Below are 25,428 nucleotides of genomic sequence, written 5' to 3'. Positions count from 1 at the left end.
GGAACTGGTCATTGATTTACATCTATAATAAAAGAAATAAATGCTTGTATGAGTTTTAACATATTGTTAAAAATGTAATAAACCTCAGCTCCTTTGTTGCATGAATAATGTTGAACTCCCTGTTATTTTTTTAGCATCTTCTATGTAACAGTATAGACTCCATGATTATTCCTTAAAATTGGAAGTATCAAAAATAGATGTAAATATATATTGTCTTCTGGATTAACTTACAAAAATAAAAGTGTGAATATCTGAATGGAATTATATAGAAAGAGCTACAGGACGCTATGTTTTCATGATGGTCATTCCACTATACAGGAAATATCAAATCAAACAATAAGTGCAGGAAAAGATTCAGTAAGAGTATATAGTCTCTTCTGAAACAATACATTTGACTGTAGTTGTTCCATATGACTGCATTTATACAATAAGACATTTATACAATGACTGCATTTATACCGACTGCATTTATACAATAAGACAAGATGAAAAATACAATAGTTATTGAGGGAATTGTTGAGTTTCTGAAGAAACAATAAAAATTTTCAAATCTATCATAATATACTCTGTTTAATGTTTAATAGAGTATGGAAGGTTTTGTAAAGCATCAGCTATTTAGAAAAAAAGCATGCAATAGCTGACAATGAAACCAAATAAAAATCAAACAGAACTCTATTACACGTTATGCAACAAAATTAATGAATATGAACGTCTATAAACATTTTTTTTTTAACTTAGACCAGATCTGGAAACATCAACTAGATCTTAGGCAATAAAATTAATAAAAATTTATGTTGATTATGTTGATAAGTACTTAACAAATAGAACAAAATGGCCAAACTTTCAACTACATAACCAAATAAAGTGTTTGCGTTCTAGAGGATTTTATTTACTTCACATACATACATACTACTTTCATAACTCGTATCATACATAACATACTTCATAACATACTCTTATCATCGAATGATTATGATTTTCTATAGTAATAAGCAAATTTTTTTAACAGTTTCTACTTCGTGTCTGCAAAGTATTCCTTTAAATTGCAAGGTTTCGCGATATTAATTTTCCTTCTGACAAAGTTCATACACGAATCCAAACATTAAAACCTTCGTAATCGATAAACAACGGCCATTTCATTATTGATGGCAAAAGTCTGCCTATCGATAGTAAAAGGAAAGTTTGGGCCATCCAAAAAAGCGTTGACTGCATTTTAAGCCCCGTTCACAAGAGCGACCATGTTGAACTGCGGTGCTTAACCACCAGGGTGCCTGGGCGCCATAGCCTTACCCCTCATCGAATAACATGATAAAAGTTTCGAATTATGAGAAATATAACTGAATGTGCTAAATAATTAAATGAGCAAGAGTTTAAATTCATAATTGCTAATAGTTAAATACATATTTTTTTCCTTAAGTACCTAATTACTAATCCATACATAATTAACTATTTTTTTAACAACTATTTCACAGAATACATGTACACACAAGAGAAACAAAATACGAAGTGCGACGCCTTAGTGCCACTAGTAAAAACAAAAAGCAATCAGGAGGAAAAAAGAACAATATACAATAAAGAATCTGAGCAACAATTTGTATAACACATATACAAAATTACACATTACTAACATTTAGGATCGCCCTTGGGCGCTTACTGAAATTGGGGTCCCTAGTATCATAACAATAGTTAACAACCACAGGATTGTCCAGAAGTTCCTGTTTATCATAAAATGCCCTAGATAGGCGGCAATAAAAATCACAAAGATCCTCTATTCTTAACTCTTTCCGAATTTGGCTATTCCGAATGTACCAGGGGGCATTACATATCATATGCAATACCCTGTTTTGGGCAGCTTGTAACTGCCTTCCCAAACTTTTGCACGAGTATGCCCAGACGGGGCATGCATAACTAAGAATTGGACGCAACATGGTTTTGTAAATGAGCAACTTATTATCAATAGATAGAACACTGTTTCGAGCAATTAAGGGGAAGAGTGAAGCTTTACTAGCTCGAAACTTCCTGAGAATATGTGTAACGTGTGGGTTCCATGTAAGAGATTTACTGAGGATCACCCCGAGATAAAAGACGTGCTTGACCCAGGGAATGTCCACACCATACATTTGCAGGTGAGTCGGGAAATTCTTAGTAGTAAACAGTATGGCATGTGTCTTGTCGACATTCACTTTGACTTTCCATTTGGTCAGCCAAGTCTCTAGCGAGTGGATGTGGTGTTGTAGCTGTTGTATTGCTGAACTAACAAATGCACTTTGCGTAAGGATCGCTGTGTCGTCTGCATACATGGCTAGTGTTGTGTTGTGTGTAGTGGGGATGTCGTTCACGTAAATATTGAATAGGGTAGGGCCCAGAAGGGATCCCTGTGGAACACCAGCCCGTATAGGCCGGTTTGTGGATAATGAACCAGAAACATGAACGACAAAGTGTCTACCGGTTAGGTAGGATTTAATTATGTTTGTGATGTAGCCTGGGAGTCCCAGGTTGTGTAATTTGTATATGAGGGCATCCAGCCATACTCTATCGAAGGCTTTGGCGACATCTAAGAAAAGTCCACCAGTGACACGATGTTGTTGCATCCCACTGCTTATTAACTCAACAACTCTGTAGAGTTGATGCGTTGTCGAGTGCTTACGCCTGAACCCAAACTGATAAGGTATGAGGATCTTCTGCTCATCCAGGAAAATGTTTAGTCTATGTAGAATAACTGCTTCCACGATTTTGCTAATTGAGCTTAGCAAACTGATTGGTCGGTAACTCTCAGGAGCAGTTGCAGGCTTGTTGGGCTTTAGCAGAGGGACAATCTTGGCAGTTTTCCAACAAGTTGGGAAGTATTGTCATCATAGTATGATATTCACTAACTTGATGAAGTAGAGTATTATCTTGACAGGGAAGTGCTTGATCATCTCATTTGTGACCCCGTCTACTCCAGGGCTCTTCCTTTTCGCAATTCGCATGATATAGAGACAGACCTCCGATGGCATGGCTGAGATAATGTTGTCTGTGCATGGCTGTGTTGTAAAATTGGAGTGGAAGTCAGCAATAAGCTCAGTGTCTGAGTCTGAAATGTTGTTAATGCAGAACTGAGATTCCAGATGCTGAGCTAAAAATTCTGCTTTCTCAGTTCCGGTGTAATGGATCCGTTGAGGGCCGTGAAGGGGCGGAATGGCGTTATAGCATTTTTTGTACCTCTTCACTGCTTTCCATAAGGAGTTATCCTCTGCAGAAAGAGATCTAAGGTAGTTAGTCCAGCGATCTTGTGAGAGTTTATTTGTAAGAAACTTGACCGCTTCGCACAGGCAATTGAAGTTCCTTTTATCATCACGGTGTCTGGTGCGTTGATACGCTCGTCTTGCAGCATTTCTCTCTTTAATCAATAATCTGAGCTCTTGAGGCTTGTGTTTCTTACCAGGTTTAACTTCAACTTGTGCTTTCGCATAAGCATTTTGTATATTTTCAGTGAGGTCCTTGATCAAACTATCAATGTCACTCCCCTTGTGTATCGTGGGTAAAGTGTATTGGGTGTTGGAGAGGGCTTTGGCAAAGACTTGCCAGTCTGTACGAAAGGCCCTGGTGTCTGATGTAGTATATCTGCTGAGGTCCAGAATAATCCTAACAGGATTGTGATCACTTGAAAGTTCGTCCAGTATGGAAATATCCAGTGGAGAACTGGCATTCCACTACAATAAAAATTGCGGTGGACCCAGCAGCATACCGTGTTGGGGTACTTGGAACTGCCAATTTAAACCGTGCCGACGCGGCCAAGGAATAAATCAGTCTGCCTGTTGCATTAGAAGTGTAGCAGTTCCATGCGCGGTGTCTTGCGTTCAAGTCTCCACCAATAATACTGGAGGTAGAACTTGGTTGAATGTTCCTTACTTCTCGGGAGCAGGGCAAATGGGGAGATTTCTGCGCGGTTTACTTAATTTTAGTTACTGCTCGCTGGACTGTCAGCGAAACAATCGCGCTGATAGATATCTGGGCCATATATATGTATATATATGTGATAGCACCCCCCCCCCAAAATTAGATATAACTGTACAGGATACAGAAATTATAGACAAATACAGACAAGGTTATCTGATGCTAGGTATTCCAGAAATACTGTTCAAATTAAAACTAAAGTTAAGACAAGAGTATATCGGCTTCAACGCGACAAGGGACTTGGTACATTTTGAATGATTTTAAAAAAAATTTAAGCATTTTCATCTTCTTTTTATGAATATTATTAAATGGTTTTGTCAGACAAAATAATTTTAAGCTGAAAAAAAGTTTTTGCTAGCATTTTTTTTTAATTAAAATTTTTGAAGAAAAATTCTACAATTAAAATGTCTTTCTTCTCCTTCAATTTTCAACGTCTCTCCCCAGTTTTTTTATTGTATTTATTAGAGTGTTCTTAATAACTTCAAGGAATGATTTTGCAATTAATGAATTACTTTCTGAGAAAAAAAATAAAAATTCACTCTTATCTAAAATCTTTAAAAAAAAATATGATCTCACTCACATTTTCATTTCAAATAATTTTTCCTTTCAGTATTTTGCAAAACCCATCCTTGTTTCTATAAAGTATATAATTTTAAATAAGCAGTAAAAATAATAAAAAAATTGGTCCATACCTGTATGTTTTAGGACTTTAAGTAAAAGGATTTATTAGAAAAAAAAAAAAAAAAGGCAAAAGGTATCTCAGTCTGCATTTGCAGTTTACAGAATACAAACGTCTAAACAGACATTTAATCATTTCAAATCTTTAAAATTTTACTGAATTTCAATACACACATATATATATATAAATCAAACCTAGTGCTATTTATTCAATTGGCAAATATAAACATAAATTACAAACCTTTTTTTAAAACCTTATGTGGCCAGAAAAATTGCAAAAAGTCATAAAACGCAAGCAGAATTTTCTTTACCTGTTTTTGTTTTGTAAAACACGTTCAAAAGAATTTTAATATATTAATTAATTATAATATTGTTGCATGCGTACGGGTTTGTAATAGATTAATGTAATTTGCGTACGGGTTCGTAATAGATTAATTTCATAAATGATTGTCATTGCACTCAAATCCGATGATAGTTTAATTAAATTTATTTTATCAACAGAAACACTTCAAAGTTCTGGAATTTTCCACAGAAATACTCGCACAAGTGTTTAGAATATCACTAAGTATAATCAGTAGCTATGCTTCAATCTAATAGGAACGTTAAACAGAACGGAATGCAAAACGCATCTTTGTTAACTCAGGAATATCTCCAATCTCACGCTGAACTAACAACTGGCAACAATAACAACTTCTATAACATAAATTATGTCATAAAAATAGTGTGGTATAATGAGATTATTACTTTGAAACCGATGTTTCGAATTGATGCCCAAGAACCAATATTTACCCTTCTGCTTCATTGCATATAATTGGGTGTTTTTTTTTAAAAAAAAAAACACCCAATTAATTTCCTTTATCATTTTTTTTTTAATGCGAAAAGTTTGTTTTATAAGCTGTGAAAATGTCGGAAGTTCGTAACCGATATATTTTTAGATATGAAATTTTAAATTTAATGGGCGTCTGAATGTCTAAAAATATGAACGATTTTCAAAAACTCTCTCAAAATACTTTTAAAAAAAATTACGCTAAAAACTTCAACACCACATCCACAAGCAGTGTGTGTACAAAGTTTGAGTTCTATATCTTAACGGGAAGCAATTTAAAAATCGATGACCATCTTTTAACCATAGCGGCAAGCACCAAGAGTGAACTAAATAACAGCTTATAAAATAATAATAATAATATATCACTAAGTATAATCAGAATATATTTTTCAGAAAAGCATATATTTTTCAGGAACCATTACAAAAGTTCAGGTACCAGTTGCGAAAGTACAGATTACAAAATTAACAACAGTAAACAACGTTAAAAATGTGTAAACAGTATTAGAAATCTGACAATTCAGAGACATGATTGTTCACAGAGGCTTAGGTGTAAAGGGAAGGAAGACGGTGGTCTTCTGAATGAGTCCTAAAGGACGAAACTCTTTCATGTCTCCTTTTTCTCCTCTTGCTAACGGCAGCTGTACGAAGGAGCGTTGCATGTGAATGGGGCTTTAGTGATGTAATTTTAGTATGTGCATATACTGTATTTCTGATGCAGCATTTTGGAGCCTCGGAAATGCATTGCCTCTGGAATAAGGGAAGGTGAAGGACAAAGCCCAATTACCTGTGTTTAAATACCCCATATCCTTGTCTTCTATAAACTGCATCTTTTTTTCACTTTTAACTATATTTATATTACATTATTAAATTAATATTATATTTATAGCTTTATATTGATATTATTAAAACAGACAGAAATTTCAGATGATTAAAATTAAGGACCTTCTGCCGATTTTAGCCGAAATTAAGGACCAAAAATTGATTCCAAAAAACTTAAGGACTGTATGAACCCTGCCAACAGCATTATAAGATTTCACAGAAATGTAATTAATAGCCTCTTTGAAATTATAAGTCTATTATTGAGATATATACTCCGAGATATTTAACTGCAGTGTTGAAACAAATATCCATGTCAGGGAGCTGAAATTTCTGCTGGCTTTATGAATTTTATATAATACTGTTGTAAATTTAGTGAAGTCATTGATTTTAATTCTCCAAAGTTGGTGCCAATTGGAAATATTATTAAACGCAGACTGAAGATGATACTATAATGCAATTTTGAATCTATTGTAGCAGAGAAACTGTAACATTTAAATAAACATCCACGGCTTCTCTGTGATTTCCGGAGAACCTGGGTCCTTTGGTATGGTAGTCAACAGTCATTAACCACTGTACAGCTGAGGCAATGGAAAACTTTCTACAGCCGATTTTGTATGCACCGTTTTTTCCACGCCCACACACAGGCCATATTAACATTAACAATATGTGTTTGACTGTGAAATAATAAATAATAAGTGGAAATGATTAATAAGTGAAAAACTTTTTAAAGGCAATTTCGTATACACCCTTTTTTTTTTTTTCCACATCCACCCATACACACAGGCCAGATTAACATTAACAATATGTGTTTGAGTAAGTAAAATAATAACTGGAAATAATTAATAAGTGAAAAACTTTCTAAAGATGATTTCATATACATCCCCCCCGACGCAAATGGGGCCAGTGGACCTGTTCACCTTGAATGGAATCCAAGATCTACTCACTATTAACATTCAATGACCTTTCTTAACCCGCAAGCACACGCGGGCATAGTCTTTGTCCCTTATCTCCAAACCCCTTTCCTGGAAATGGGTGAAACTTTTTGTAGCTGAATTCAAGGTCACATTCTTGAAGCTGGAATGTCCGTGGAGTGATTCTTTGAATATTTTTCTATGAATTGCATCATTTGGGTATGTGACACCTGCACGCCTTCTCATGTCTCTCATATTTTCACCCTCACTTTCTTAGGTAGGCGAGGCATCTAAGCTATGATAAAGAAATGGAAAGGTTGAGAATATGCTAGAAACCATTTCAACAGATGATGAATCGTTTAGCGAAGAGGAGGAAGAATTAATAGATGAAGAATACAACAGCAATCATAATTCATCAACAGACAGTGATACAGACACTGAATTAGAGAGTGAATCAGAAAATCAATCAAAAGATGAAAATTATGTTGGTAAAAATGGCCTGATATGGAAGAAACACAAATTCCCAAACGAATGTTAGGACTAGTTCTAAAAAAAAATATCTTCAAAATTTCAGGAAATACTGGTTGTTTGAAAGATGCATCAACACCATTGGATTCCTGGTCTCTGCTCATTGACACAGACATGAGAGAAATAATAGTTCAATATACAAATATTTGCATCGATTCCATTCAGAAGTGTTTTGTACGTGAGTGTGATGCAAAGAAAATGGATGAATGTGAAATCAAAGCACTTAAAACAATGTCCTATGTAAGTGATTTCTTTTCCTATTAAGATGCCTTCGGTTTGATGATATCCGAGATCGTCCGAGTAGAAGAGATGTGGATAAACTCAGACAGAAAAACTATCATTTCATTTTATAATCTAGCCAAAGGAGCAGTAAATGTTGTAGATGAAATGGAAGCAGCATATTCTACAGCTAGAGTATCGAAACGGTGGCCTATGGTGATTTGTTTCTCACTTTTAAATGTTGCAGCAATTGATGCACGGATAATCTTACTTTCAACAAAAGAACCACCAACTCAGTTTAAAAACAGGCATTCTTTTCTCAAATCATTAGGACTGAAGTTAGTGGCAGATTACTCAAATCAACAGTGGACAGGGCCGGATTAAGGGTGTCGTAGGCCCTAGGCACTCCAGCAGCGTAGGCCCCGAAATAATAAACATTTTTTAACTGAAATTGACCGCTAATATTAAATAATAATTTTGTTGTAGATATAAATCCGAAAATGTGATGATGCGGTAAAATAACATTATTTTATTTTGGGATTTTAATGTTTTTATTTTTCATAGAGCCATTTTCAATAGCCATAATTCCAGAATTGAGTTTATCTGCAACAATGCAACTTTTATATCTACCAAATTCCATGCAGAATTCCAGGGTTTTAGTACATGAACATGACAAGACATTAGCCGCCGGGAAAACCTCTCGGACGGGCACATGCGTTTGACACAGTTGGCCACGTTTCCATGCCCACTACCAAACGCTTGCGCGCGATCGAGAGGTTTTCCCTGCTGCTAAGGTCTTTTGTTTTAGTAGCTCAGTTGTGTAATAAGTTAATATGTAAACACTACGATAGAGCATGTATGCCTGTGCTTGTATTTAATCCCGCTCAACCCCAAGTCAATCTTTAGTTTAAAAACTGGAAGTTAAATTTATTATAAGTAAGGTAAGTAAAGGAAAGTTGTTTTTATACTCTACTTATTTCAACCTAGTTTTTGATTCTGGAATATTGCTTCATTCCATTATAAATAATAGAATTTTCATTTTATCACTTCTTATTAGTATAATAGTCCGCCGTAGAATGCAGCACAATGCAAGGAACTTTGAGTAGGCCTACTATGGGGTGGTTTGGCCATACTATTGTAAAAAATCTCCAGTAGTAGTCGTAGAAGTAGTACAGTCCAAATCACCTTTGGAATAGCTTAATTTTAATCCATACTCGTAAATCTGGGTTTCGTTTTTACAAGTTTAAAATGCATTACTTAACAAATTTAAAATAACTTTTTAGCTTTCTGATAGCATAATAAAAGCGACGGGCGCAAACTAAAATGTATATTTAAAGGTGACGAGAAGAAGGAGAAAACAAGTTTAAATTTTAGTTTGTGCGTGCCCATCACTTTTATTATGGTATATCAGAAAGTTAAAAAATTATTTTAAACTTTTATGCGCAATTTATAAAAGCTTTTTTTAAATATTTTTTTTTAGCGAAAAATGTCTGATGGATATAAAAGAAAACACCAAAGTGGACATGAAAAACGCAAAAAGAAAGAGAAAGTGAGTGAGTCGCTTAGTAAAATTAAAGGTTCTTTATTGAAATATGTTAACATTTCTAAGGAGACAGAAGATAATGCAGATGCGGTAGATATTTCCTCGATCGAGGTTAGACCTAAAGAAGCTGAGGCTTGTTGGGACTCGCAAGAATGTTCAAACAATAAAACTGAGAATGTCACAGAAGACGAGGCTGACGGGGGTTTACGAAATTTTAACGACGCTTCCAAGCAGGTGGTGCCTGAATCACTACCAACAACATCAGCCTCAAGTATTTTCAGTTCTGATCCAGCACGGTGGACAACCATAAGCGCAGATCTTATCGATTACTTCTCTCGTAATCACCCTGTGCAGAAATTGGATATAAATTTTAAGTTATACGCCACTAAATTTGGCGAAATAATGAGATGTCCATCACAAGATTATTTTTTCAGAAAACTGAACAACAATGATATTATAAAAAGGGACTGGTTGATATTTTCCGAATCTACTGGCAAGTTTTTTTGTTATAAATGTATTTTGTTCAAATCGGACCTACCTGGAAATCCAAACCTGTGTAACCAATTCCTTACAGGCTTTAATGACTGGAAAAATGCACATTCAAGAATTTCAAGTCATGAAGTGTCAACACCCTACCGATCGTACTTTTGTTTCAGTCGCATTTGAACTGTTGGAGCTGTACTGGAGTTAATATAAGACCACCTACGTATACTCACCGCGTCGCCAGGGCATATTCATTTATCTAAACGTAAATTGTATTATTTTAACAATCCTGATAAAAGATAGGAACATAAAGGGGTCACTGATGCGTACCTTAATATAGATTGCACGACAAAAGTAAAATTGATATAATTTTAGTATTTGTCGACTGAATAAGGTGAATTAAAAATTGAAAATTAAGTAGAAATTATTAAATTATATTATTATCTTCCTAAGGTAAGTGCTTTTCCTTTTACATACACTAGTGGACAAAAAAAAAAAAAAAAAAAAAAAAAAAACATAATTAAAAAAAATGGCATTTAGCAAGATAATATTTATTAATTTTAAAAGGTTAAAAAATAAATTGGTTTTTTTTTCTCATTTTATATTTAAAAATATATTTACTTTAAGGTATAAAGAAATTAGGTAGTATATTGAACGGTTTATAAAAATCAAAGTGGACAAAAAAAAATGCATATTGAAAAAAATTGCCTTTTCCCGCCAAAAAACATAAAAAAATTCTATCATTCAGTGCATCCATATCAAAGCAATTATCAATTGAAGACAAGGCTCAAATTGAAGCTTTCCACGAGTCTGGAATGAGCCAAATGGAGTTAGCAAAAAAATACTCCGTAAATCAATCAACAATTTCCATAATTGTTAAAAAATATATTATAAGAGGGTCTTCATCTCGAAAACCGGGATCTGGCCGAAAGTTGTCACTCTCATCAGGTGATTTAACTTTTTTGAAGCAAAATATCTCAAAAGATCCTAAATTAGGATCAAATAAATTGAAAAATATATTAAATGACAGAAAAAGAAAATGTGTTTCATCTAGAACAATTTGTTGTGGATTGTGTTCTATAGGTTTGCCTGGCAGAGTTGCCTGTCCTAAACCATATTTAAGTCCTGAAAATGTTTTAAGCAGATATGAGCATGCTAAGAAATGGGTTTATTACACTCAAGAGCATTGGAATAGCATAATCTGGTCAGATGAGACCAAGATAAACTTGTTTGGATCAGATGGGCGAAGATATGTGCGTCGTAAGGTAGGGGAAAGATATAATTTGAAAAATTTAAAGCCTACTGTTAAACATGGCGGAGGGCATATTATGGCTTGGGGTTGTTTTAGCTCTAATGGCACTGGAATGTTAACGATCATTGAGGGAAATATGGATTCCCTTAAATATACTAGGATAATCGACTCTTGTCTTGCATTGTCAGCTTCAAAAATGGGTCTTAATGGATATGAATTCCAACAAGATAACGATCCAAAGCATCGTTCAATGCATTCAAAAGAATATTTCAGAGATAAGAAGATTATTGTGCTAAGCTGGCCATCCCAATCACCAGATATGAATCCAATAGAACATCTCTGGACTCACCTAAAAACAAGAATAAGGGAAAGACAGCCAAAAAACATTGATGAGTTAAAAAGGATAACGCATGAAGAATGGGACAGGATTGATCCGGATTTCTGCAAAAAGTTGGTCGAAAGTACGCCAGATCGAGCTGAAGCCCTTTATAAAGCAAAGGGTGGGCATACAAGGTATTAATTAAACAATATGCATTTTTTTGTCCACTTTGATTTTTATAAACCGTTCAATATACTACCTAATTTCTTTATACCTTAAAGTAAATATATTTTTAAATATAAAATGAGAAAAAAAACAATTTATTTTTTAACCTTTTAAAATTAATAAATATTATCTTGCTAAATGCCATTTTTTTTATTATGCATTTTTTTTTTGTCCACTAGTGTATATGTTAGCTAAAAATTAATTAATAATGATATATACATATTTAACAATTTTATAACAATTTTTTATTCCATTATGTAGGAAGACTAACCATGGAACATAAACGAAAAAAAATTATCTGGTTCCGCCAACCGTAAATTAAAAGAAGAGAAAGAGGCGAGGCAAAAAGCTCTCTTGGAAAAAATGCCTACATTAACAAATTTCTTTAAAAAAGGCGAAACACTTTCTATGGATATTACAGAGGATGAGCAACACAAAGAGGGAAAAAAAAAAAAATCAACAACAGTATGACAATAATGCCCAGCAATCAAATGTGAAAGAAAAAGAAGAGAACCAGAAACAACAAACATGGAACAGCCACAGCCAAAAGATCAAGAAAGAGAATATTTAGATGAAGATGAACTTAGTAATATGTTGAGTGTTAATTATACTGATCCAGCATTATGGGGAAGATTAAGCGAAGATAAAATTATAGATATAATGAAGAACATATCTAACGTAGAGGTAGATATTCAAGAACTAGACTTTTCTGCATCTAAAGTGGTCTACAAATCACAGAGCAAATATGCTACAAAAATGATATTTTATAGACGTTTACAAAACGGAAAACAACAAAAAAGAAACTGGCTTTTATACTCAAATACTTCATGAAAAGTATCCCTTGCAAACTGTTTGGTAGTGCCAATAATCCATTTAGTGCAGATTTTAACGATTGGAAACACAGTGAAAAAATTTCGGACCATGAAAATTCAGCCCTTCATAAAGAAAACACCCATATAATTGTGAACAGATCTACAGAAAAATGGGAATATTTCAAAAATTATTCTATTATATCAATGGAAAAAAATACGAATTACTGGAAAAATATTTTAGAACGTATCATCGAAGTCATAAAATTTTTAAGTTCAAGGGGTTTGGCTTTTAGGGGAGAAAATCAAACTATTGGTGATAAACATAATGGGAATTATTTAGGGTGCTTAGAACATTTAGCAAAATTTGACCCTATTTTGCAACAACATATATTTAATTTTGCAAATAAAGGTACTGGGAATATTTCTTATTTATCTGCAAATATTTGTGATGAATTTCTAAAAATATTGGGCAGAAATGTTAGATGTTTTATTATCACGGAACTAAAAGAGGCAAAATATTACTCTATTATAGTAGATTCGACGCCCGATATTTCCCATATGGATCAATTAACCATTGTCGTAAGATATGTCAATAAAAATGGAACACCCGTTGAAAGGTTTTTAAAATTTTTGGAGAATACTGGCCATAAGAGCTCAGAAATGCAAGACTGTATTTTAAAGCTATTATCTGATTTAGATATTAGTTTAGAAGATTGTAGAGGACAATCTTATGATAATGCCTCTAATATGTCGGGTATATATAACGGCCTCCAAGCACGCATTAAATCTAGAAATAATCTTGCCATTTACGTGCCCTGTGCGGCACATTCTTTAAATTTAATTGGACAATCGGCAGCTGAATGCTGCATACAAGCAACTAAATTGTTTTTGTTTCTACAAAACTTATACAATTTCTTTGCCGCATCAACATCAAGATGGGAATTTTTAAAAAATACGCTAACAGCAAAAAATAAAGTTCCCAAAAAATTAAGCGACACTCGTTGGTCAGCAAGAGCTGATTCAGTGAAAGTAGTGGTTTCGGGCTATGAAAATTTTAAAAATGCTTTAACTAAACTTTACGAAGATAATTTTCAAAAGCCTGCAACAAAAGTTGAAGCCCAGGGATTGTTAAATGAGTTCAACTCATTGGAAACTGCTATTATGATAGCATTTTGGAGTGAAATATTGGAAACCATCGATAAAACTAATATATCGCTTCAAAAAGTTGATATTACAATTGAATGCATTGTTTCATTATATGCTTCTTTAGAAAAATTTGTATAATCGAAACGAAATATAGATTCGTTTAACCTTTACAAATCAGAAGGTATAAAATTATCTGGCTTTTATGAATACAAACGGTTACGGAAAAGAAAAAGACAGTTCGACGAAAATACGTCAGAAGAAGTGCAACTTGATGCAAATGACGAATTCCGCATAAAAACATATTATGCTATTATTGATAAAATTTTAGCAGATGTACAAAAGAGAAAATGTGCATATGTTGACATTTATTCAACATTTGGGTTTCTAGTTAATTTAAAAAATATAAATGAAAACATAATTAGAAATAATGCTGCAAAGTTGTGCGAAATATATGAGAATGATTTAGAAAACAACTTTATTGAAGAATGCCTACATTTTAAACATGTGAATTTATTGGAAAATACTGAAAATATATATATCGCAGAACTAAGTTTAAAGACAATAATCGAGTTAAGAATTGAATCTACATTTCCAAACGTAACCACAGCACTGCGCATATTTTTAAGTATCGCCACAACAAACTGCAGTGGCGAAAGATCATTTTCAGCAATCAAAAGAATAAAAAATTACTTACAATCTTCTTTGGGACAGAGTAAACTCAATGAGTATTCTCAATAGTATTTTGTCTATTGAAAGAGATTTATTTGAAAATTTAAGTACTACTGATATTATTGATCAGTTTGCCAAAGAAAAAGCTAGGAAAGTAAATATATAAGTTACATTTGTTTAGATTAAGGTGTGTTTTTGTTCTTAAATGGTTTTTTATTTAATTAAATTTTATTTTTGTTTATGTTATGCACTGATGGAGAATCATATAATAGTTCCGATCAAGTTCTAAGGATTAGACTAAAAACTGATCGGAACTGTCATTATTGAGATAATCCCCTCAAATCTGGGTAAACATTTATACCCATCCTTTAAATAAGTGACTTTAAAGAAAAGTTACAATAAAGATAACAGTTTATTATAAAAGTAATAAATAGTTTTTTTTTCTAGTTCTGACACTTTTGTTTAGTATAACTTTTCCGACTCCCATTTGCCATTCTGTGTATTTTCTTAGGAAGAAGGGTGCATTATTTTTAGTAGCCCATGGGCGGCGAATTCCTTAAGACGGCCCTGAGCGTTTAGAGGCGATAATGAAATACATGGTGATCCTAGTAATGGCAATTTTCTTGGGTGTATCGATCTCTTAGCCAAATTTGATCCGTTTCTTACAGAAATCAAAGAAGCCAAGTATTATGGAATCACTGTGGATTCTACACCTGACGTTAGCCATACGGATCAACTCTCCATAGTTATTAGATATGTCTCAAAAACTGGAGATATATATGAAAGATTTTTGATGTTTGTTAAAACAGAAAAACATGATGCCAAGTATCTTTTTGACACTCTAATTTCAGTTTTAGAAAATCAGGGAATAGACCCAAAATTTTGCAGATGTCAGTCTTATGACAATGCGGCTAATATGAGCGGAGTGTATTCGGGAGTACAAACTAGATTTAGGGAAATCAACAGCGCAGCCACTTGGGTACCATGTGGAGCTCATAGTCTTAATCTAGTTGGCACAGCGGCGGCAGAAAGCTGCTTAGAAGCTGTAAAATTTTTTGAAATTTTGCAATCGCTCTACAATTTCTTTGCAGCGTCCCCTCAAAGATGGTCTAAACTAAGGTCTTTGGGAAGTAAAATTTCTGTAAAAAGACTTTCAGAGACCAGATGGTCAGCACGTTATGAGGCTGTAAAAACATTATGTGCCCATTATGATGATATACGTGGTATTCTTACAAATATTTCAACTAGTGAAGGTATGAAACCTACAACAGTGATTGAGGCACAAACCTTAATCCATCAAATGAATACTTTGGAGATGGTATTACTCACAGTTATTTGGGAAGATCTACTAAAACACGTCGATATTGTAAATAAATCTCTTCAAGAACCTGGCATCGAGTTTAACACGATGGTGCGACTTTACGACAGTTTAATTCAATATTTATCTCACTGCAGAACTGAGGACATGTATAATAGCTATTATCTTAAGGCAAAAGCCCTTGCACCAGATTCAGAATTTAAAGAATCCGAAACTAGAGTTCATAAGAGAAAACGACAGTTCGATGAAGGGCCAGATGAGACTCCCTCTTGCAGTGCCAAAGATTCCTTTAAGATTAATGTTTTTTTTATTGTTCTGGATGTGCTTTGCGCTGAAATGACAAAGAGACGCACTGCATATACCAGCCTTTATGACACATTTAGTTTTCTTACGGATAATACACTGACCGAGGACATTATCAAGGTTAAGGCTCAAGCTCTGGTAAAAATGTATCCGTCTGACTTAGAAGAAAACTTTGTTGATGAGTATTTGATTTTTTCAAATTTGTACCCCAAAACCACCTCTATAACGGATCTCATCAAATTACAAATAAAGGATAAACTTGTGTCAAGTTTCCCAAATGTTAATATTGCATTGCGCATATACCTTTCGATATTGGGTTCGAATGCAGAAGGAGAAAGATCATTCTCCAAGTTGAAGCTTATAGAAAATTTTATGCGTTCAACTATGGGTCAAGAGAGAACTTCGTCACTGGGCCTTCTGTGTATTGAAAGTGATGTCGCTCGCGGCATTAATTTTGAAGATATAATACACGAATTCGCTGTGTCAAAATCCCGAAAAAAGGAGTTATTTTAGGATCTACTTAGTAAACCAAACGTTTTGTATTCGTATTTTTTGTGTATTTGTATTTACATATATTATTTTGACCTTCACTATATAATAATATAAAAATGTTTATAAGTTTTTGGGGTATTTTTATTTCAATATATTTTTTTTCAAAGCCCTAAGACCTTTGGCCTTCGTAGGCCCTAGGCACGTGCCTACTGTGCCTAATTGGTAATCTGGCCCTGACAGTGGAAGCAAATCATGCTCCCTTTGAAACTAAAAGAAAAAATAATCAGGAATTTGCAAAATGGAGCCACAATCTAAAAAAAAAAACATTACAGAAGATGTGCTGAGTGTCCTAAAAACAAGGACAGAAAGACACAGTCTCCGTGCGTGAAATGTAGTACAGTCAAAATTCGTTAATCCGGACTCGTCGGGACTTCGGTAATTCCGGTTTATAGATGATCAGTTTAAATCTGGTAAGATGGCATGCAGAAATTATAAAATTAAAAATATGAAACCGTAATTTATGCAATAAAGAACAATTATGATCTAAAGGGTATCAAAATTTACAAAAAAAAAAAAGCTTAATATTTATTTGTTTACTTTATTAAACATTTCTTTCAATGTAAGTTGTTTAAGTTGCTTCGTTTTTTATGTGATAATACATTCTCTTTAATTCTATAAACAGACATAATTTCTTGTTCAGTTACAAAGTTCCGCTGTTCTTCCCTATTGGAAGCGAATTATAATGATGAGGAATTTGATTTAAATCATATCAAAGATGGAGTACATCGAGGTGAAATACTACATTTAGTAAGGAATTATAAGCCAAATAAAATAAAAACATCTGCCCTGAAGATAAGGATAGTGCTGACAGATCAACTTCCAATTCATTGCGCACCGCGGCGTTAAAGATAAAGGTACAACTCTGATATACGCCCTAATTTCACCAAATGTGGCGATATGTGTTCTGCGCTGGTTTTTGGCGCGATTGCGTGTTGTATGGCAACCCTGTTGACGTTGAAAAGTCTTTCGCTGGAGTTCGTTGGTTCCCGTCATGCTTTGTGTCTGAGAAGCTAGGGGGGAAATATTTAATGGTGAAAGTTGTTGAACTGAAGTTCGGCATAAGGAAATATCGTCGTGGTAATCCTGTTGAGGGGCAATGGGTATTTGGAGGTGTGGAAAGAAGGTATGAGAGATTATTTTTAGTGGTTGTGCGTGATAGAAGTAGGGATTTGTGATTATTTGTTATTTTATTTATTTGTGAACCATAGTATGAATTTTCTGGATAGTGTGTCTGGCTGTCATATAAATACGATACTAGTGATTACGTGGCAGCATGTTAAAGGCGGTATGAAATTGATATATCTGCTGTTCGAAAAAGCATTAATGGTAAGTGCATTTTATTTTGTTCTTGTTCTTATTTTGTAGAATGTAATGTTCATTGTTTTTTTAGTATGAATTTCTGTCATTATTGTTGTTTTTTTGAATTGTTTGAAATTTATTTCAGTTATTTTGTTGATTAGTGCATACCGTCTGAATAGTGCAATTCGTAGATGTTTTTTAAAGTTGAAACAGAACGCTGTGTACATGGTATTCTTTGAAATTTATTGTTATGTTAATTTATTAAAGTGAGGTGCGCATAGTTCGTAAATTCGTTTGTTGCCTAAGTTGTGCAATTCGTAGATGTTTTTTTAAGTTGAAACAGGATGCTGTGTACATGGTATTCTTTGAAATTTATTGTTATGTTAATTTATTAAAGCGAGGTGTGCGTAGTTCGTAAATTCGTTCGTTGCCTAGATTGTGCCATTCGTAGATGTTTCTTTAAATTAAAACATATCGCTGTGTACATGGACTCTTGTAAAATAATTTTGGTTAGAAACTTCACGGTTTTGCTATCTAAATTTTTTGTTTTTGTTTCAGATTTTTAGCTTAAATTGTGTGTTCAATCGCAAAAACCGTGTTTTTGGAGACATTTTAGGCTTAAAGTTCGAAATGTAGACAAACAATTTAGATAGCAATATGGCAGCGTGGAGTTTCTCGGCAAAAATATTTGGCGAGAAATTTGGAGTAGTTCCAAGCTGAACAAACGTTAAAGTTTAGATAAGCAAAGGGTATGCCTTTATCCATTTTTTGCAGCAATTCCACTTTTTGTTTAATGGACTTCGAAACATACTTTCGCTTTGTAGATCTTTACATATTAGTTAATATATATCAGAAATTCTATTTGACATAATCGAAAGTTCAAGTTTACTTTTCTAAAAGTGCCCTAACAGTCTGCAAAAAATAATAAGCCGAATCAAATTCGAAGATTAAGGCACAACGCAATCTGCAACATTAACTGAATTAGATAATTTTAGCTTAGTTTATACCGTCCGTTATACATTAAACGTGCATTCGTAAACGTATTTTGTGCACGCGCACACGCATATTCACAGCCGTAAAGGTCTTTCTGTGCATGCGTCGGCGCAGAAAGTTCTTAACTTTGAGGTCAGGATTATAGATCATTCCGGATTATGGGTGTCCGAATTAACGACTTTTGACTGTATCAGTATTTGTATGGAGAATATGTGTTCAATCTGCCAGAGATGTGCAAAATAACTGTAAGCTAAGTACTTCATTTATTAAATTATTTAAAATATTCTAAAGTTCGTTCTTTTTACATTAATCCACATTTATACTTGTATTTATATCATTAATACAATTTAAGACGTGTTAATTGCTTTTGGGTATGACATACCCAGCGTGTCTTCTCGTGTTCGTAATTTTGGCGCTCATGCTAACAGGTTAAAGGGATAGCAATAAAAATAACAAATACATTTCCAATTTAGAAACATTACATTAGGTTGGCTGGAATCGAATCCAAGAACTGTTCAGTAATAGCGTTCAACGACTTTTCTTAAAGGGATGGCAACAGAAAATAACCTAAATTCTTACTGTGTGGTTTAACCTAAAGATGATTTTGGATAAAAAAATAAACAATAATTTTGGATAAAAAAATAAATTTTGATATGTACATTATATTACTACAGCAAAATTCTATACTTTAAAACAATGCACAATTATATTTCGTTAGTTGCAAATAATAAAAAATTTTGGCATCGAAAAAGCAACTTTTAAAGAAGTTAAACTTACCTCATTCAAAAAATCACTTTTCATGACCGAATTTCAGAATAATTTTGTATAATAATGTCTGAAAATGTTTACCAGTTTTTAAAACAGATGTAACACTGAACATGTTGTGGGATTTTGAAATTTTACTAAGTTTGGAATATTTTTTTGCTCGGGAATCCAGTACTCTTAGTAATAATCCTCCGTACATTAGGAGCAGTTTTTTAGCTTCATATTTATATTTTTATCTTTCCATTAGAACAGCATAATGCTAACCATAATAGAGAACTAATTTGTTATTTAAAAGCAGCATGCTTTATAATAATTCATGTATTTATCACTGAAAAGTTATGATAATTAAGGTATTAGTTTAAAGCAGAGAAAAAAGACAAAATTCATGGATAGTCCCATAGTAATTAATAAAGTTATCACTACCTTTTGCTGGGACTTTCATTACAATTTCATGGTCTAGCATTTACATCAACGGTTTCGGATGGGTGCTTCTACTATATCAGAAATAAAACTTAACATAAATAACTATTTACTAATTACTACAATATACATTTTTAATGAAATTTACCCGAATAAACCATTCAAATTCCGACACACATTTCAATATTATTTTAGATCAAGATCATTTTAAATTGGACAAAGTTTTTATTCATTGCAATGTATACAGATGCTCCTCTTTAAAAAGGCACAGATTTTTAATTTATAGGATCTTTCGGAACAATATCTTTTACTTACTACAGGAAGTAGTTAGATACGCTACTCGCATAAGGCATAAAAGCCTAAGGGAAGGAAAGGGGTAAATTTTTGCGTTATGATCTTGGTTACTTTGTTTACCTGCTTATTTAGGTCAAATCTTGAAATCCTTTTGTTTACTTTTCTGTCAACTCGATTTGTTTTAAGTCTGTGTATTGTCAATACTATTACAATATGTATACAGATTTTATTACTTAGTTTGAACATTTTTCACAAATTTTTGGGTTTAATCCTAGTATCCGGTGCACACGGGATTTGGCTACTTCTATCATGAGCTGTAAAAACGGTACATATACAATGAGTAGTAAACAGGTCATTCAAAGAATATACAGTGAAAAGTCTTTAATCTGGACTCGTAGGGACTTCGGCGATTCCGGATTATAGATCATCAGTTTAAATCTCGTAAGATGGCATGCAGAAATTATAAAATTAAAAATATGAATCCGTAGTTTATGAAATAAAGAGCAATTATGATCTAAAGGGTATCAAAATTTACAAAAAAAAAAAAAAAAAAAGCTTAATATTTATTTGTTTACTTTATTAAACATTTCTTCCAATGCGCGCATGCGTAAAGCATACATTACTCATAGTCGAAATTAGAAAATTGCAACCAGAAAACTATTTGATGTGTACTCGTGATATTTATAATGACAAGGAATTTGATTTAAATCATATCAAAGATGGAATACATCAAGATGAAATACTACATTTAGTAAGGAATTATAAGATGAATAAAATAAAAACATCTGCCCTGAAGATAAGGATAGTGCTGACAGATCAACTTCGCGCTGCGACGTCCCCCCCCCCCCCCGCAGAGCAGCGTGAAATTGATAAATAGATTTCGGAATGGTTAGAGAAACAAAGGATATGCATTTATCCATTTTTTGCAGCAATTCCACTTTTTGTTTGATGGACATCGAAACATACTTTCGCTTTGTAGATCCTTTACATATTAGTAAATATATATTGGAAATTATATTTGACATAATTGAAAGTTCAAGCTTACTTTTATAAAATTGCTCTAACAGTCTGCAAAAAATAATAAGCCGGATCCAATTCGAAGATTAAGGAACAATGCAATCTGCAACATTAACTGAATTAGATAATTTTAGCTTAGTTTATACCGTCCGTTATACATTAAACGCGCATGCATGAACGTATTATGAGCATGCGCACACGAGTAAACGCCTACGCGCATGTGTCAATGGCATTATGTGTTGATGCATGCACAGAAAGTTTGTAGCTTTGAGGTCCGGATTAACGACTTTTAACTGTATATAGTTATATATAGTATATACTATGTATATAGTGTATAGTATACACATAGACGTTCTTTGGGTAATTTTTTTGGTGTTGGCGATAATTTTCAAAATCGCGCCGAGGCTGCACCGTGTACTAGGATTTTACCAATCTTTGTTTAATGATCCAATCAATCATCCCAGACTTTTGGTCATTATGGCAACGGAAATAACAATAGGATAACTTCTGTATGCATGGTCTTAGAGAATCTTGAAACTAAAATAATTTGTAGTCCAAAGGGGCTTTGTCCCTGAATGACTATTGTTTCCATTTTGCGATTTTGTGTTGAATCATTATAAACATCCGTTTCACTTTTTAAACTGTTGCCACCAAATGTTAGAGTCCTGAATTATATTTGAAGAAATTAATGAAAAATCTGCATAAATGTATGCATATTTCTCGCATTATGATAAAACAACAGTACATAGAGCCATCGAATTTTGAATGACGTAATCCTATGAATATGGGCATGGGGAAGACCAAATTTGAAATTTATTTCATTATCAATTTCATATTTTTTAAAACTTTAACGAATTTTTGATTAACAAATTCAAGGATTTCAAAGCGAGCAATAGCAACACTCTACAGGGCAAAAAAAACTTTTTATCTCCACCTCGTGGAACTGTGTATCGGAAATTCTAAAGATATGCTCATTTCAAAATTATTTTGTGACATTGCTATTTTATGCTTTAAGTTTATTTAAGTTATTGCTCAATTTTATGGTTTAAGTGCAAAGAACATGGTATTTAAAAAATAAAGGTAACACACAAAACATTAAAAAAAACCACCTTTGGCGGTAATTTAAAATCTGAAACCTGCAGATTTTTTCATTAATTATTCTTCCTTTTTTTCTGAAATCTCACCTCTTGTAGAACTTTGGCCGCAACACTACCATTATGTATTGAGAATGTTTTCCATTCTTCTGCAGAAAAAATATACTCTTCTTGAGAAAGAAATTCCACTGCTTGTTTGTGCAAATTATCATCCGAACGTAAATTTGCTAACTGAAGAACTCGATATACATTGCTGGCAGAAAGGCGTGATATGAAATAGGTCGAGCACTTTTCCTTGAGAGCAGAAATTTCATATTTATCAGCCACTGCATATAGTTCTTCAGCTCTATCATCATCCAATGGTTTTGACAGGCAACCTGAATACATATATAGAAGCATATCGTCCATTATATCGGGATCGACGTCTGAAATGTCAACACTGTTCCTTACCGATTCTTTCATTTCTGTTTCAAACATTCTACAAAATACCGCAGATCGTGCACAAACAATACTCTTGTGAGCAGAGAATATTTTAGAACCGACAGTAATAGTGATATCAGATAATTTGCCAGTTTTGTACAGATTTCGTAAATCACTACTAAAGTGCAGGGTATCTAAATTATTAGATTGTAACTTACGAGATTTTATAATCTTTGAAAAACTATGGTAATCGGAAAATTTAAACTCGCACCTAAGACTAAACGGGCTGAGAGATGGATGCGAAGAATTCGTGCCACATACCCAGTTTTCATTTTTACGAAATAAATGTTCATTTACAGAATAATGAGAATTATCATAGGTTATATTGCTTCTCACGAAAAGCGGCTTGAATTTTGAACCATATGTGTTACAGAGAGAAACATCGTAATGTATGCGTTCACTATCTGTTTTCGTTTTTTTCCGAATAATCAAGTACCATCTACAAGACTCAAACATGTCGATATAAAATACATCACTGCAAAACTCTGTATTATTTGGCATGTTAATTAAACGGTCTACATTGCAATGAAATGAAACTTCTTCCACATTAATATGAGTACAGACTTCCTGCGTAACAACATCCATACAGTGCAGCTTGGGAAGTTCATGTTTGGCTGCAGCAGCAGGCAATTTCGCTTTAATGTCAGTCGTATTCTTGTCTAGTTTACCAGTGTAAACATAGTTAATCATGGCATTCAATACATCAGGTTCGATATCCAGAACTGTCTTGCAAGTTGCTTCAGCCTCAAGCTTTTCTGCTAGTTTAGGCCATCTAGCCCACAAAATAGCTTTATGCACCCGAAAATCAAAATCACGGGCACATACCACAGCATCTGCAAAAAGTCCATTTTCGTAGGAAAGTGAAGGAAGAATGTCGTGCTTAATTTTATTAAGTGGCTTTAAAGCCAATTTTATAATGAGAATGTCAGGGTTTTTTACATACTCCCAATTATAATTAATTCTAATTAAACACTGCATTTCTTCAATACGATTCAAAACCATATCTTCACCTTTTAGAGCAGTTCCAACACCGACTGTAAAAATATGCGATACAGCAGTGCCACAGATGTTATTCCTCATAAGATAAACAGACTTGAAATCTGCTTCTTCATTCCCTCGCGGATATAAATTCAAATGCCAACTGAGACCAGGTAAAGAATGTACGACAAAACTCGGGCTACAAAGAAATTCTCCCGCTGAATGGGGGCACATGCTGACTTTCTCAATACTCCAACTGAAGTTAAATACTTCCCATCCTGTCATCTCCATTCTGCAATCGGTATTTGGAATTTTGAACATTTCAGTCGAGCTTGTGCCGTCGTACGGGAAGGCTGTTAGTGTCAAAGATGCTTCAAAGAAAGCGTGACAATTAATATGAATCCTGGCGCCACATTACCAAAGTCAAGAAAAGCGTTATCGCTGGCATATTACAACCTGCCGCCAAACAGGTTGACTGCAGCGCCAATCCGGTTTGCAGCGGGTGTGCTTTTAACTAACACTCTTTCCCTATCCTCCTCCTCCCCAATTCAGTCAACTGAAACTAATGGAATTACTAAATTAATTAGATTAATTCAGATCTGAAGAAATAGTGTATCTCTTTACATTTAAAAAATTTTTCCCTCTCTCTTCCAAAAAATTTTAAGTTGTAACTGGTATTCTTAGTAGTAATTGGTATTCTTCGAAGAACAACCGTGACGCCAAAAAAGGGAGAAACAGCTTATTATGGTAGATCAGACTATTGTTGTCATCCGATGACATACTTCCTCTACGTAAAGTAAATGAATTAAAATCATAGTATTCATCTTTAGAGTGCTCTTCAACTAAAGATGAATACTATGACTTTAATTATTTTTACTTTCTAGGGCATCGGGTACACATCAGGTGGCACCACTTACCCGACTCTGCGTGTCATGCATAAAGTGCGACCTGTTATGATTGGGCGATTCCGAGTATGGACGCGGACGAGGACGGTCGCTCGCTTTGCGAGCTCCCGCCGACACAGCCTTCATCCATGGAATTTTGTGATTTTTCGCAAACAGATGCTTTACCTTTGGATACTCTAAACGTGCAATCATGTACAGAGAGCAATCCATCTGATGATAATACCCAAGACGACCGATCTAATCTTATCACTGAATTTTACGGACTCAAAACTCAGTTTGAAGCCATTCAACAGCAGAAAATGTTGGATACTTCTGGATACCAACAACTAGACCTAGCGGGTAAGACACTCTTTCATAAGATCAACGACATTGCAAACCGACTTAATGTACAGATATTCCAACTCCCTGCCACCTTACAAGAATTTCAGCAATTATTAGAAAGCGAGAAAATTGCCAAAATGGCCGCCGAAAAAGAAGCTCTTCTCCGCAAGGAGAAACTCAAGGACAATTTGAAACCTGTTTCTCGCACGCATAGCGTAAAGAAGCAAGCAGATAGACCAGTTTCGACTCCCTCCGCTCAAGATACCATTACTGCCTCCAGCAGAAAAAGAAAGACTGCGAGCGTAGATTCGGAGGGCTTTATT

At 34.0% G+C, this 25,428-nt stretch overlaps 2 protein-coding genes across 2 annotated transcripts; one reads left to right on the top strand and one right to left on the bottom strand.

Moving 5' to 3' along the window:
* The first annotated feature begins 13,109 nt into the window (after positions 1-13,109).
* On the top strand, positions 13,110-16,500 carry LOC118198897 (zinc finger MYM-type protein 1-like). Its single transcript, XM_085822967.1, has 2 exons — positions 13,110-13,305; positions 15,035-16,500. The coding sequence occupies exons 1-2, from the start codon at positions 13,110-13,112 to the stop codon at positions 16,498-16,500; spliced, it is 1,662 nt and encodes a 553-aa protein (XP_085679093.1).
* A 3,608-nt stretch (positions 16,501-20,108) lies between these two features.
* LOC118198898 (uncharacterized) lies at positions 20,109-24,361 on the bottom strand. The gene has a single exon (XM_035370680.2). The coding sequence runs from the start codon at positions 24,198-24,200 to the stop codon at positions 22,479-22,481; it is 1,722 nt and encodes a 573-aa protein (XP_035226571.1). The 5' UTR covers positions 24,201-24,361; the 3' UTR covers positions 20,109-22,478.
* Between the last annotated feature and the right edge of the window lie 1,067 nt (positions 24,362-25,428).

Source organism: Stegodyphus dumicola, chromosome 8 (assembly GCF_044657685.1).
Source record: "Stegodyphus dumicola isolate Sdum_Otavi_A_Nest chromosome 8, ASM4465768v1".
In the NCBI taxonomy this organism is placed as follows: Eukaryota; Metazoa; Arthropoda; class Arachnida; order Araneae; family Eresidae; genus Stegodyphus; species Stegodyphus dumicola.
This window is presented reverse-complemented; position numbering and strand designations above follow the sequence as displayed.

Excerpts from the sequence above, each read along its gene's own strand:
- LOC118198898 (XM_035370680.2), bottom strand. The coding sequence starts at position 24,200 with ATGTTCAAAATTCCAAATACCGATTGCAGAATGGAGATGACAGGATGG.
- LOC118198897 (XM_085822967.1), top strand. The coding sequence starts at position 13,110 with ATGGATCAATTAACCATTGTCGTAAGATATGTCAATAAAAATGGAACA. Across the intron at positions 13,306-15,034 it reads TAATGCCTCTAATATGTCGG|AAATCAAAGAAGCCAAGTAT; the intron begins GTATATATAACG and ends CGTTTCTTACAG.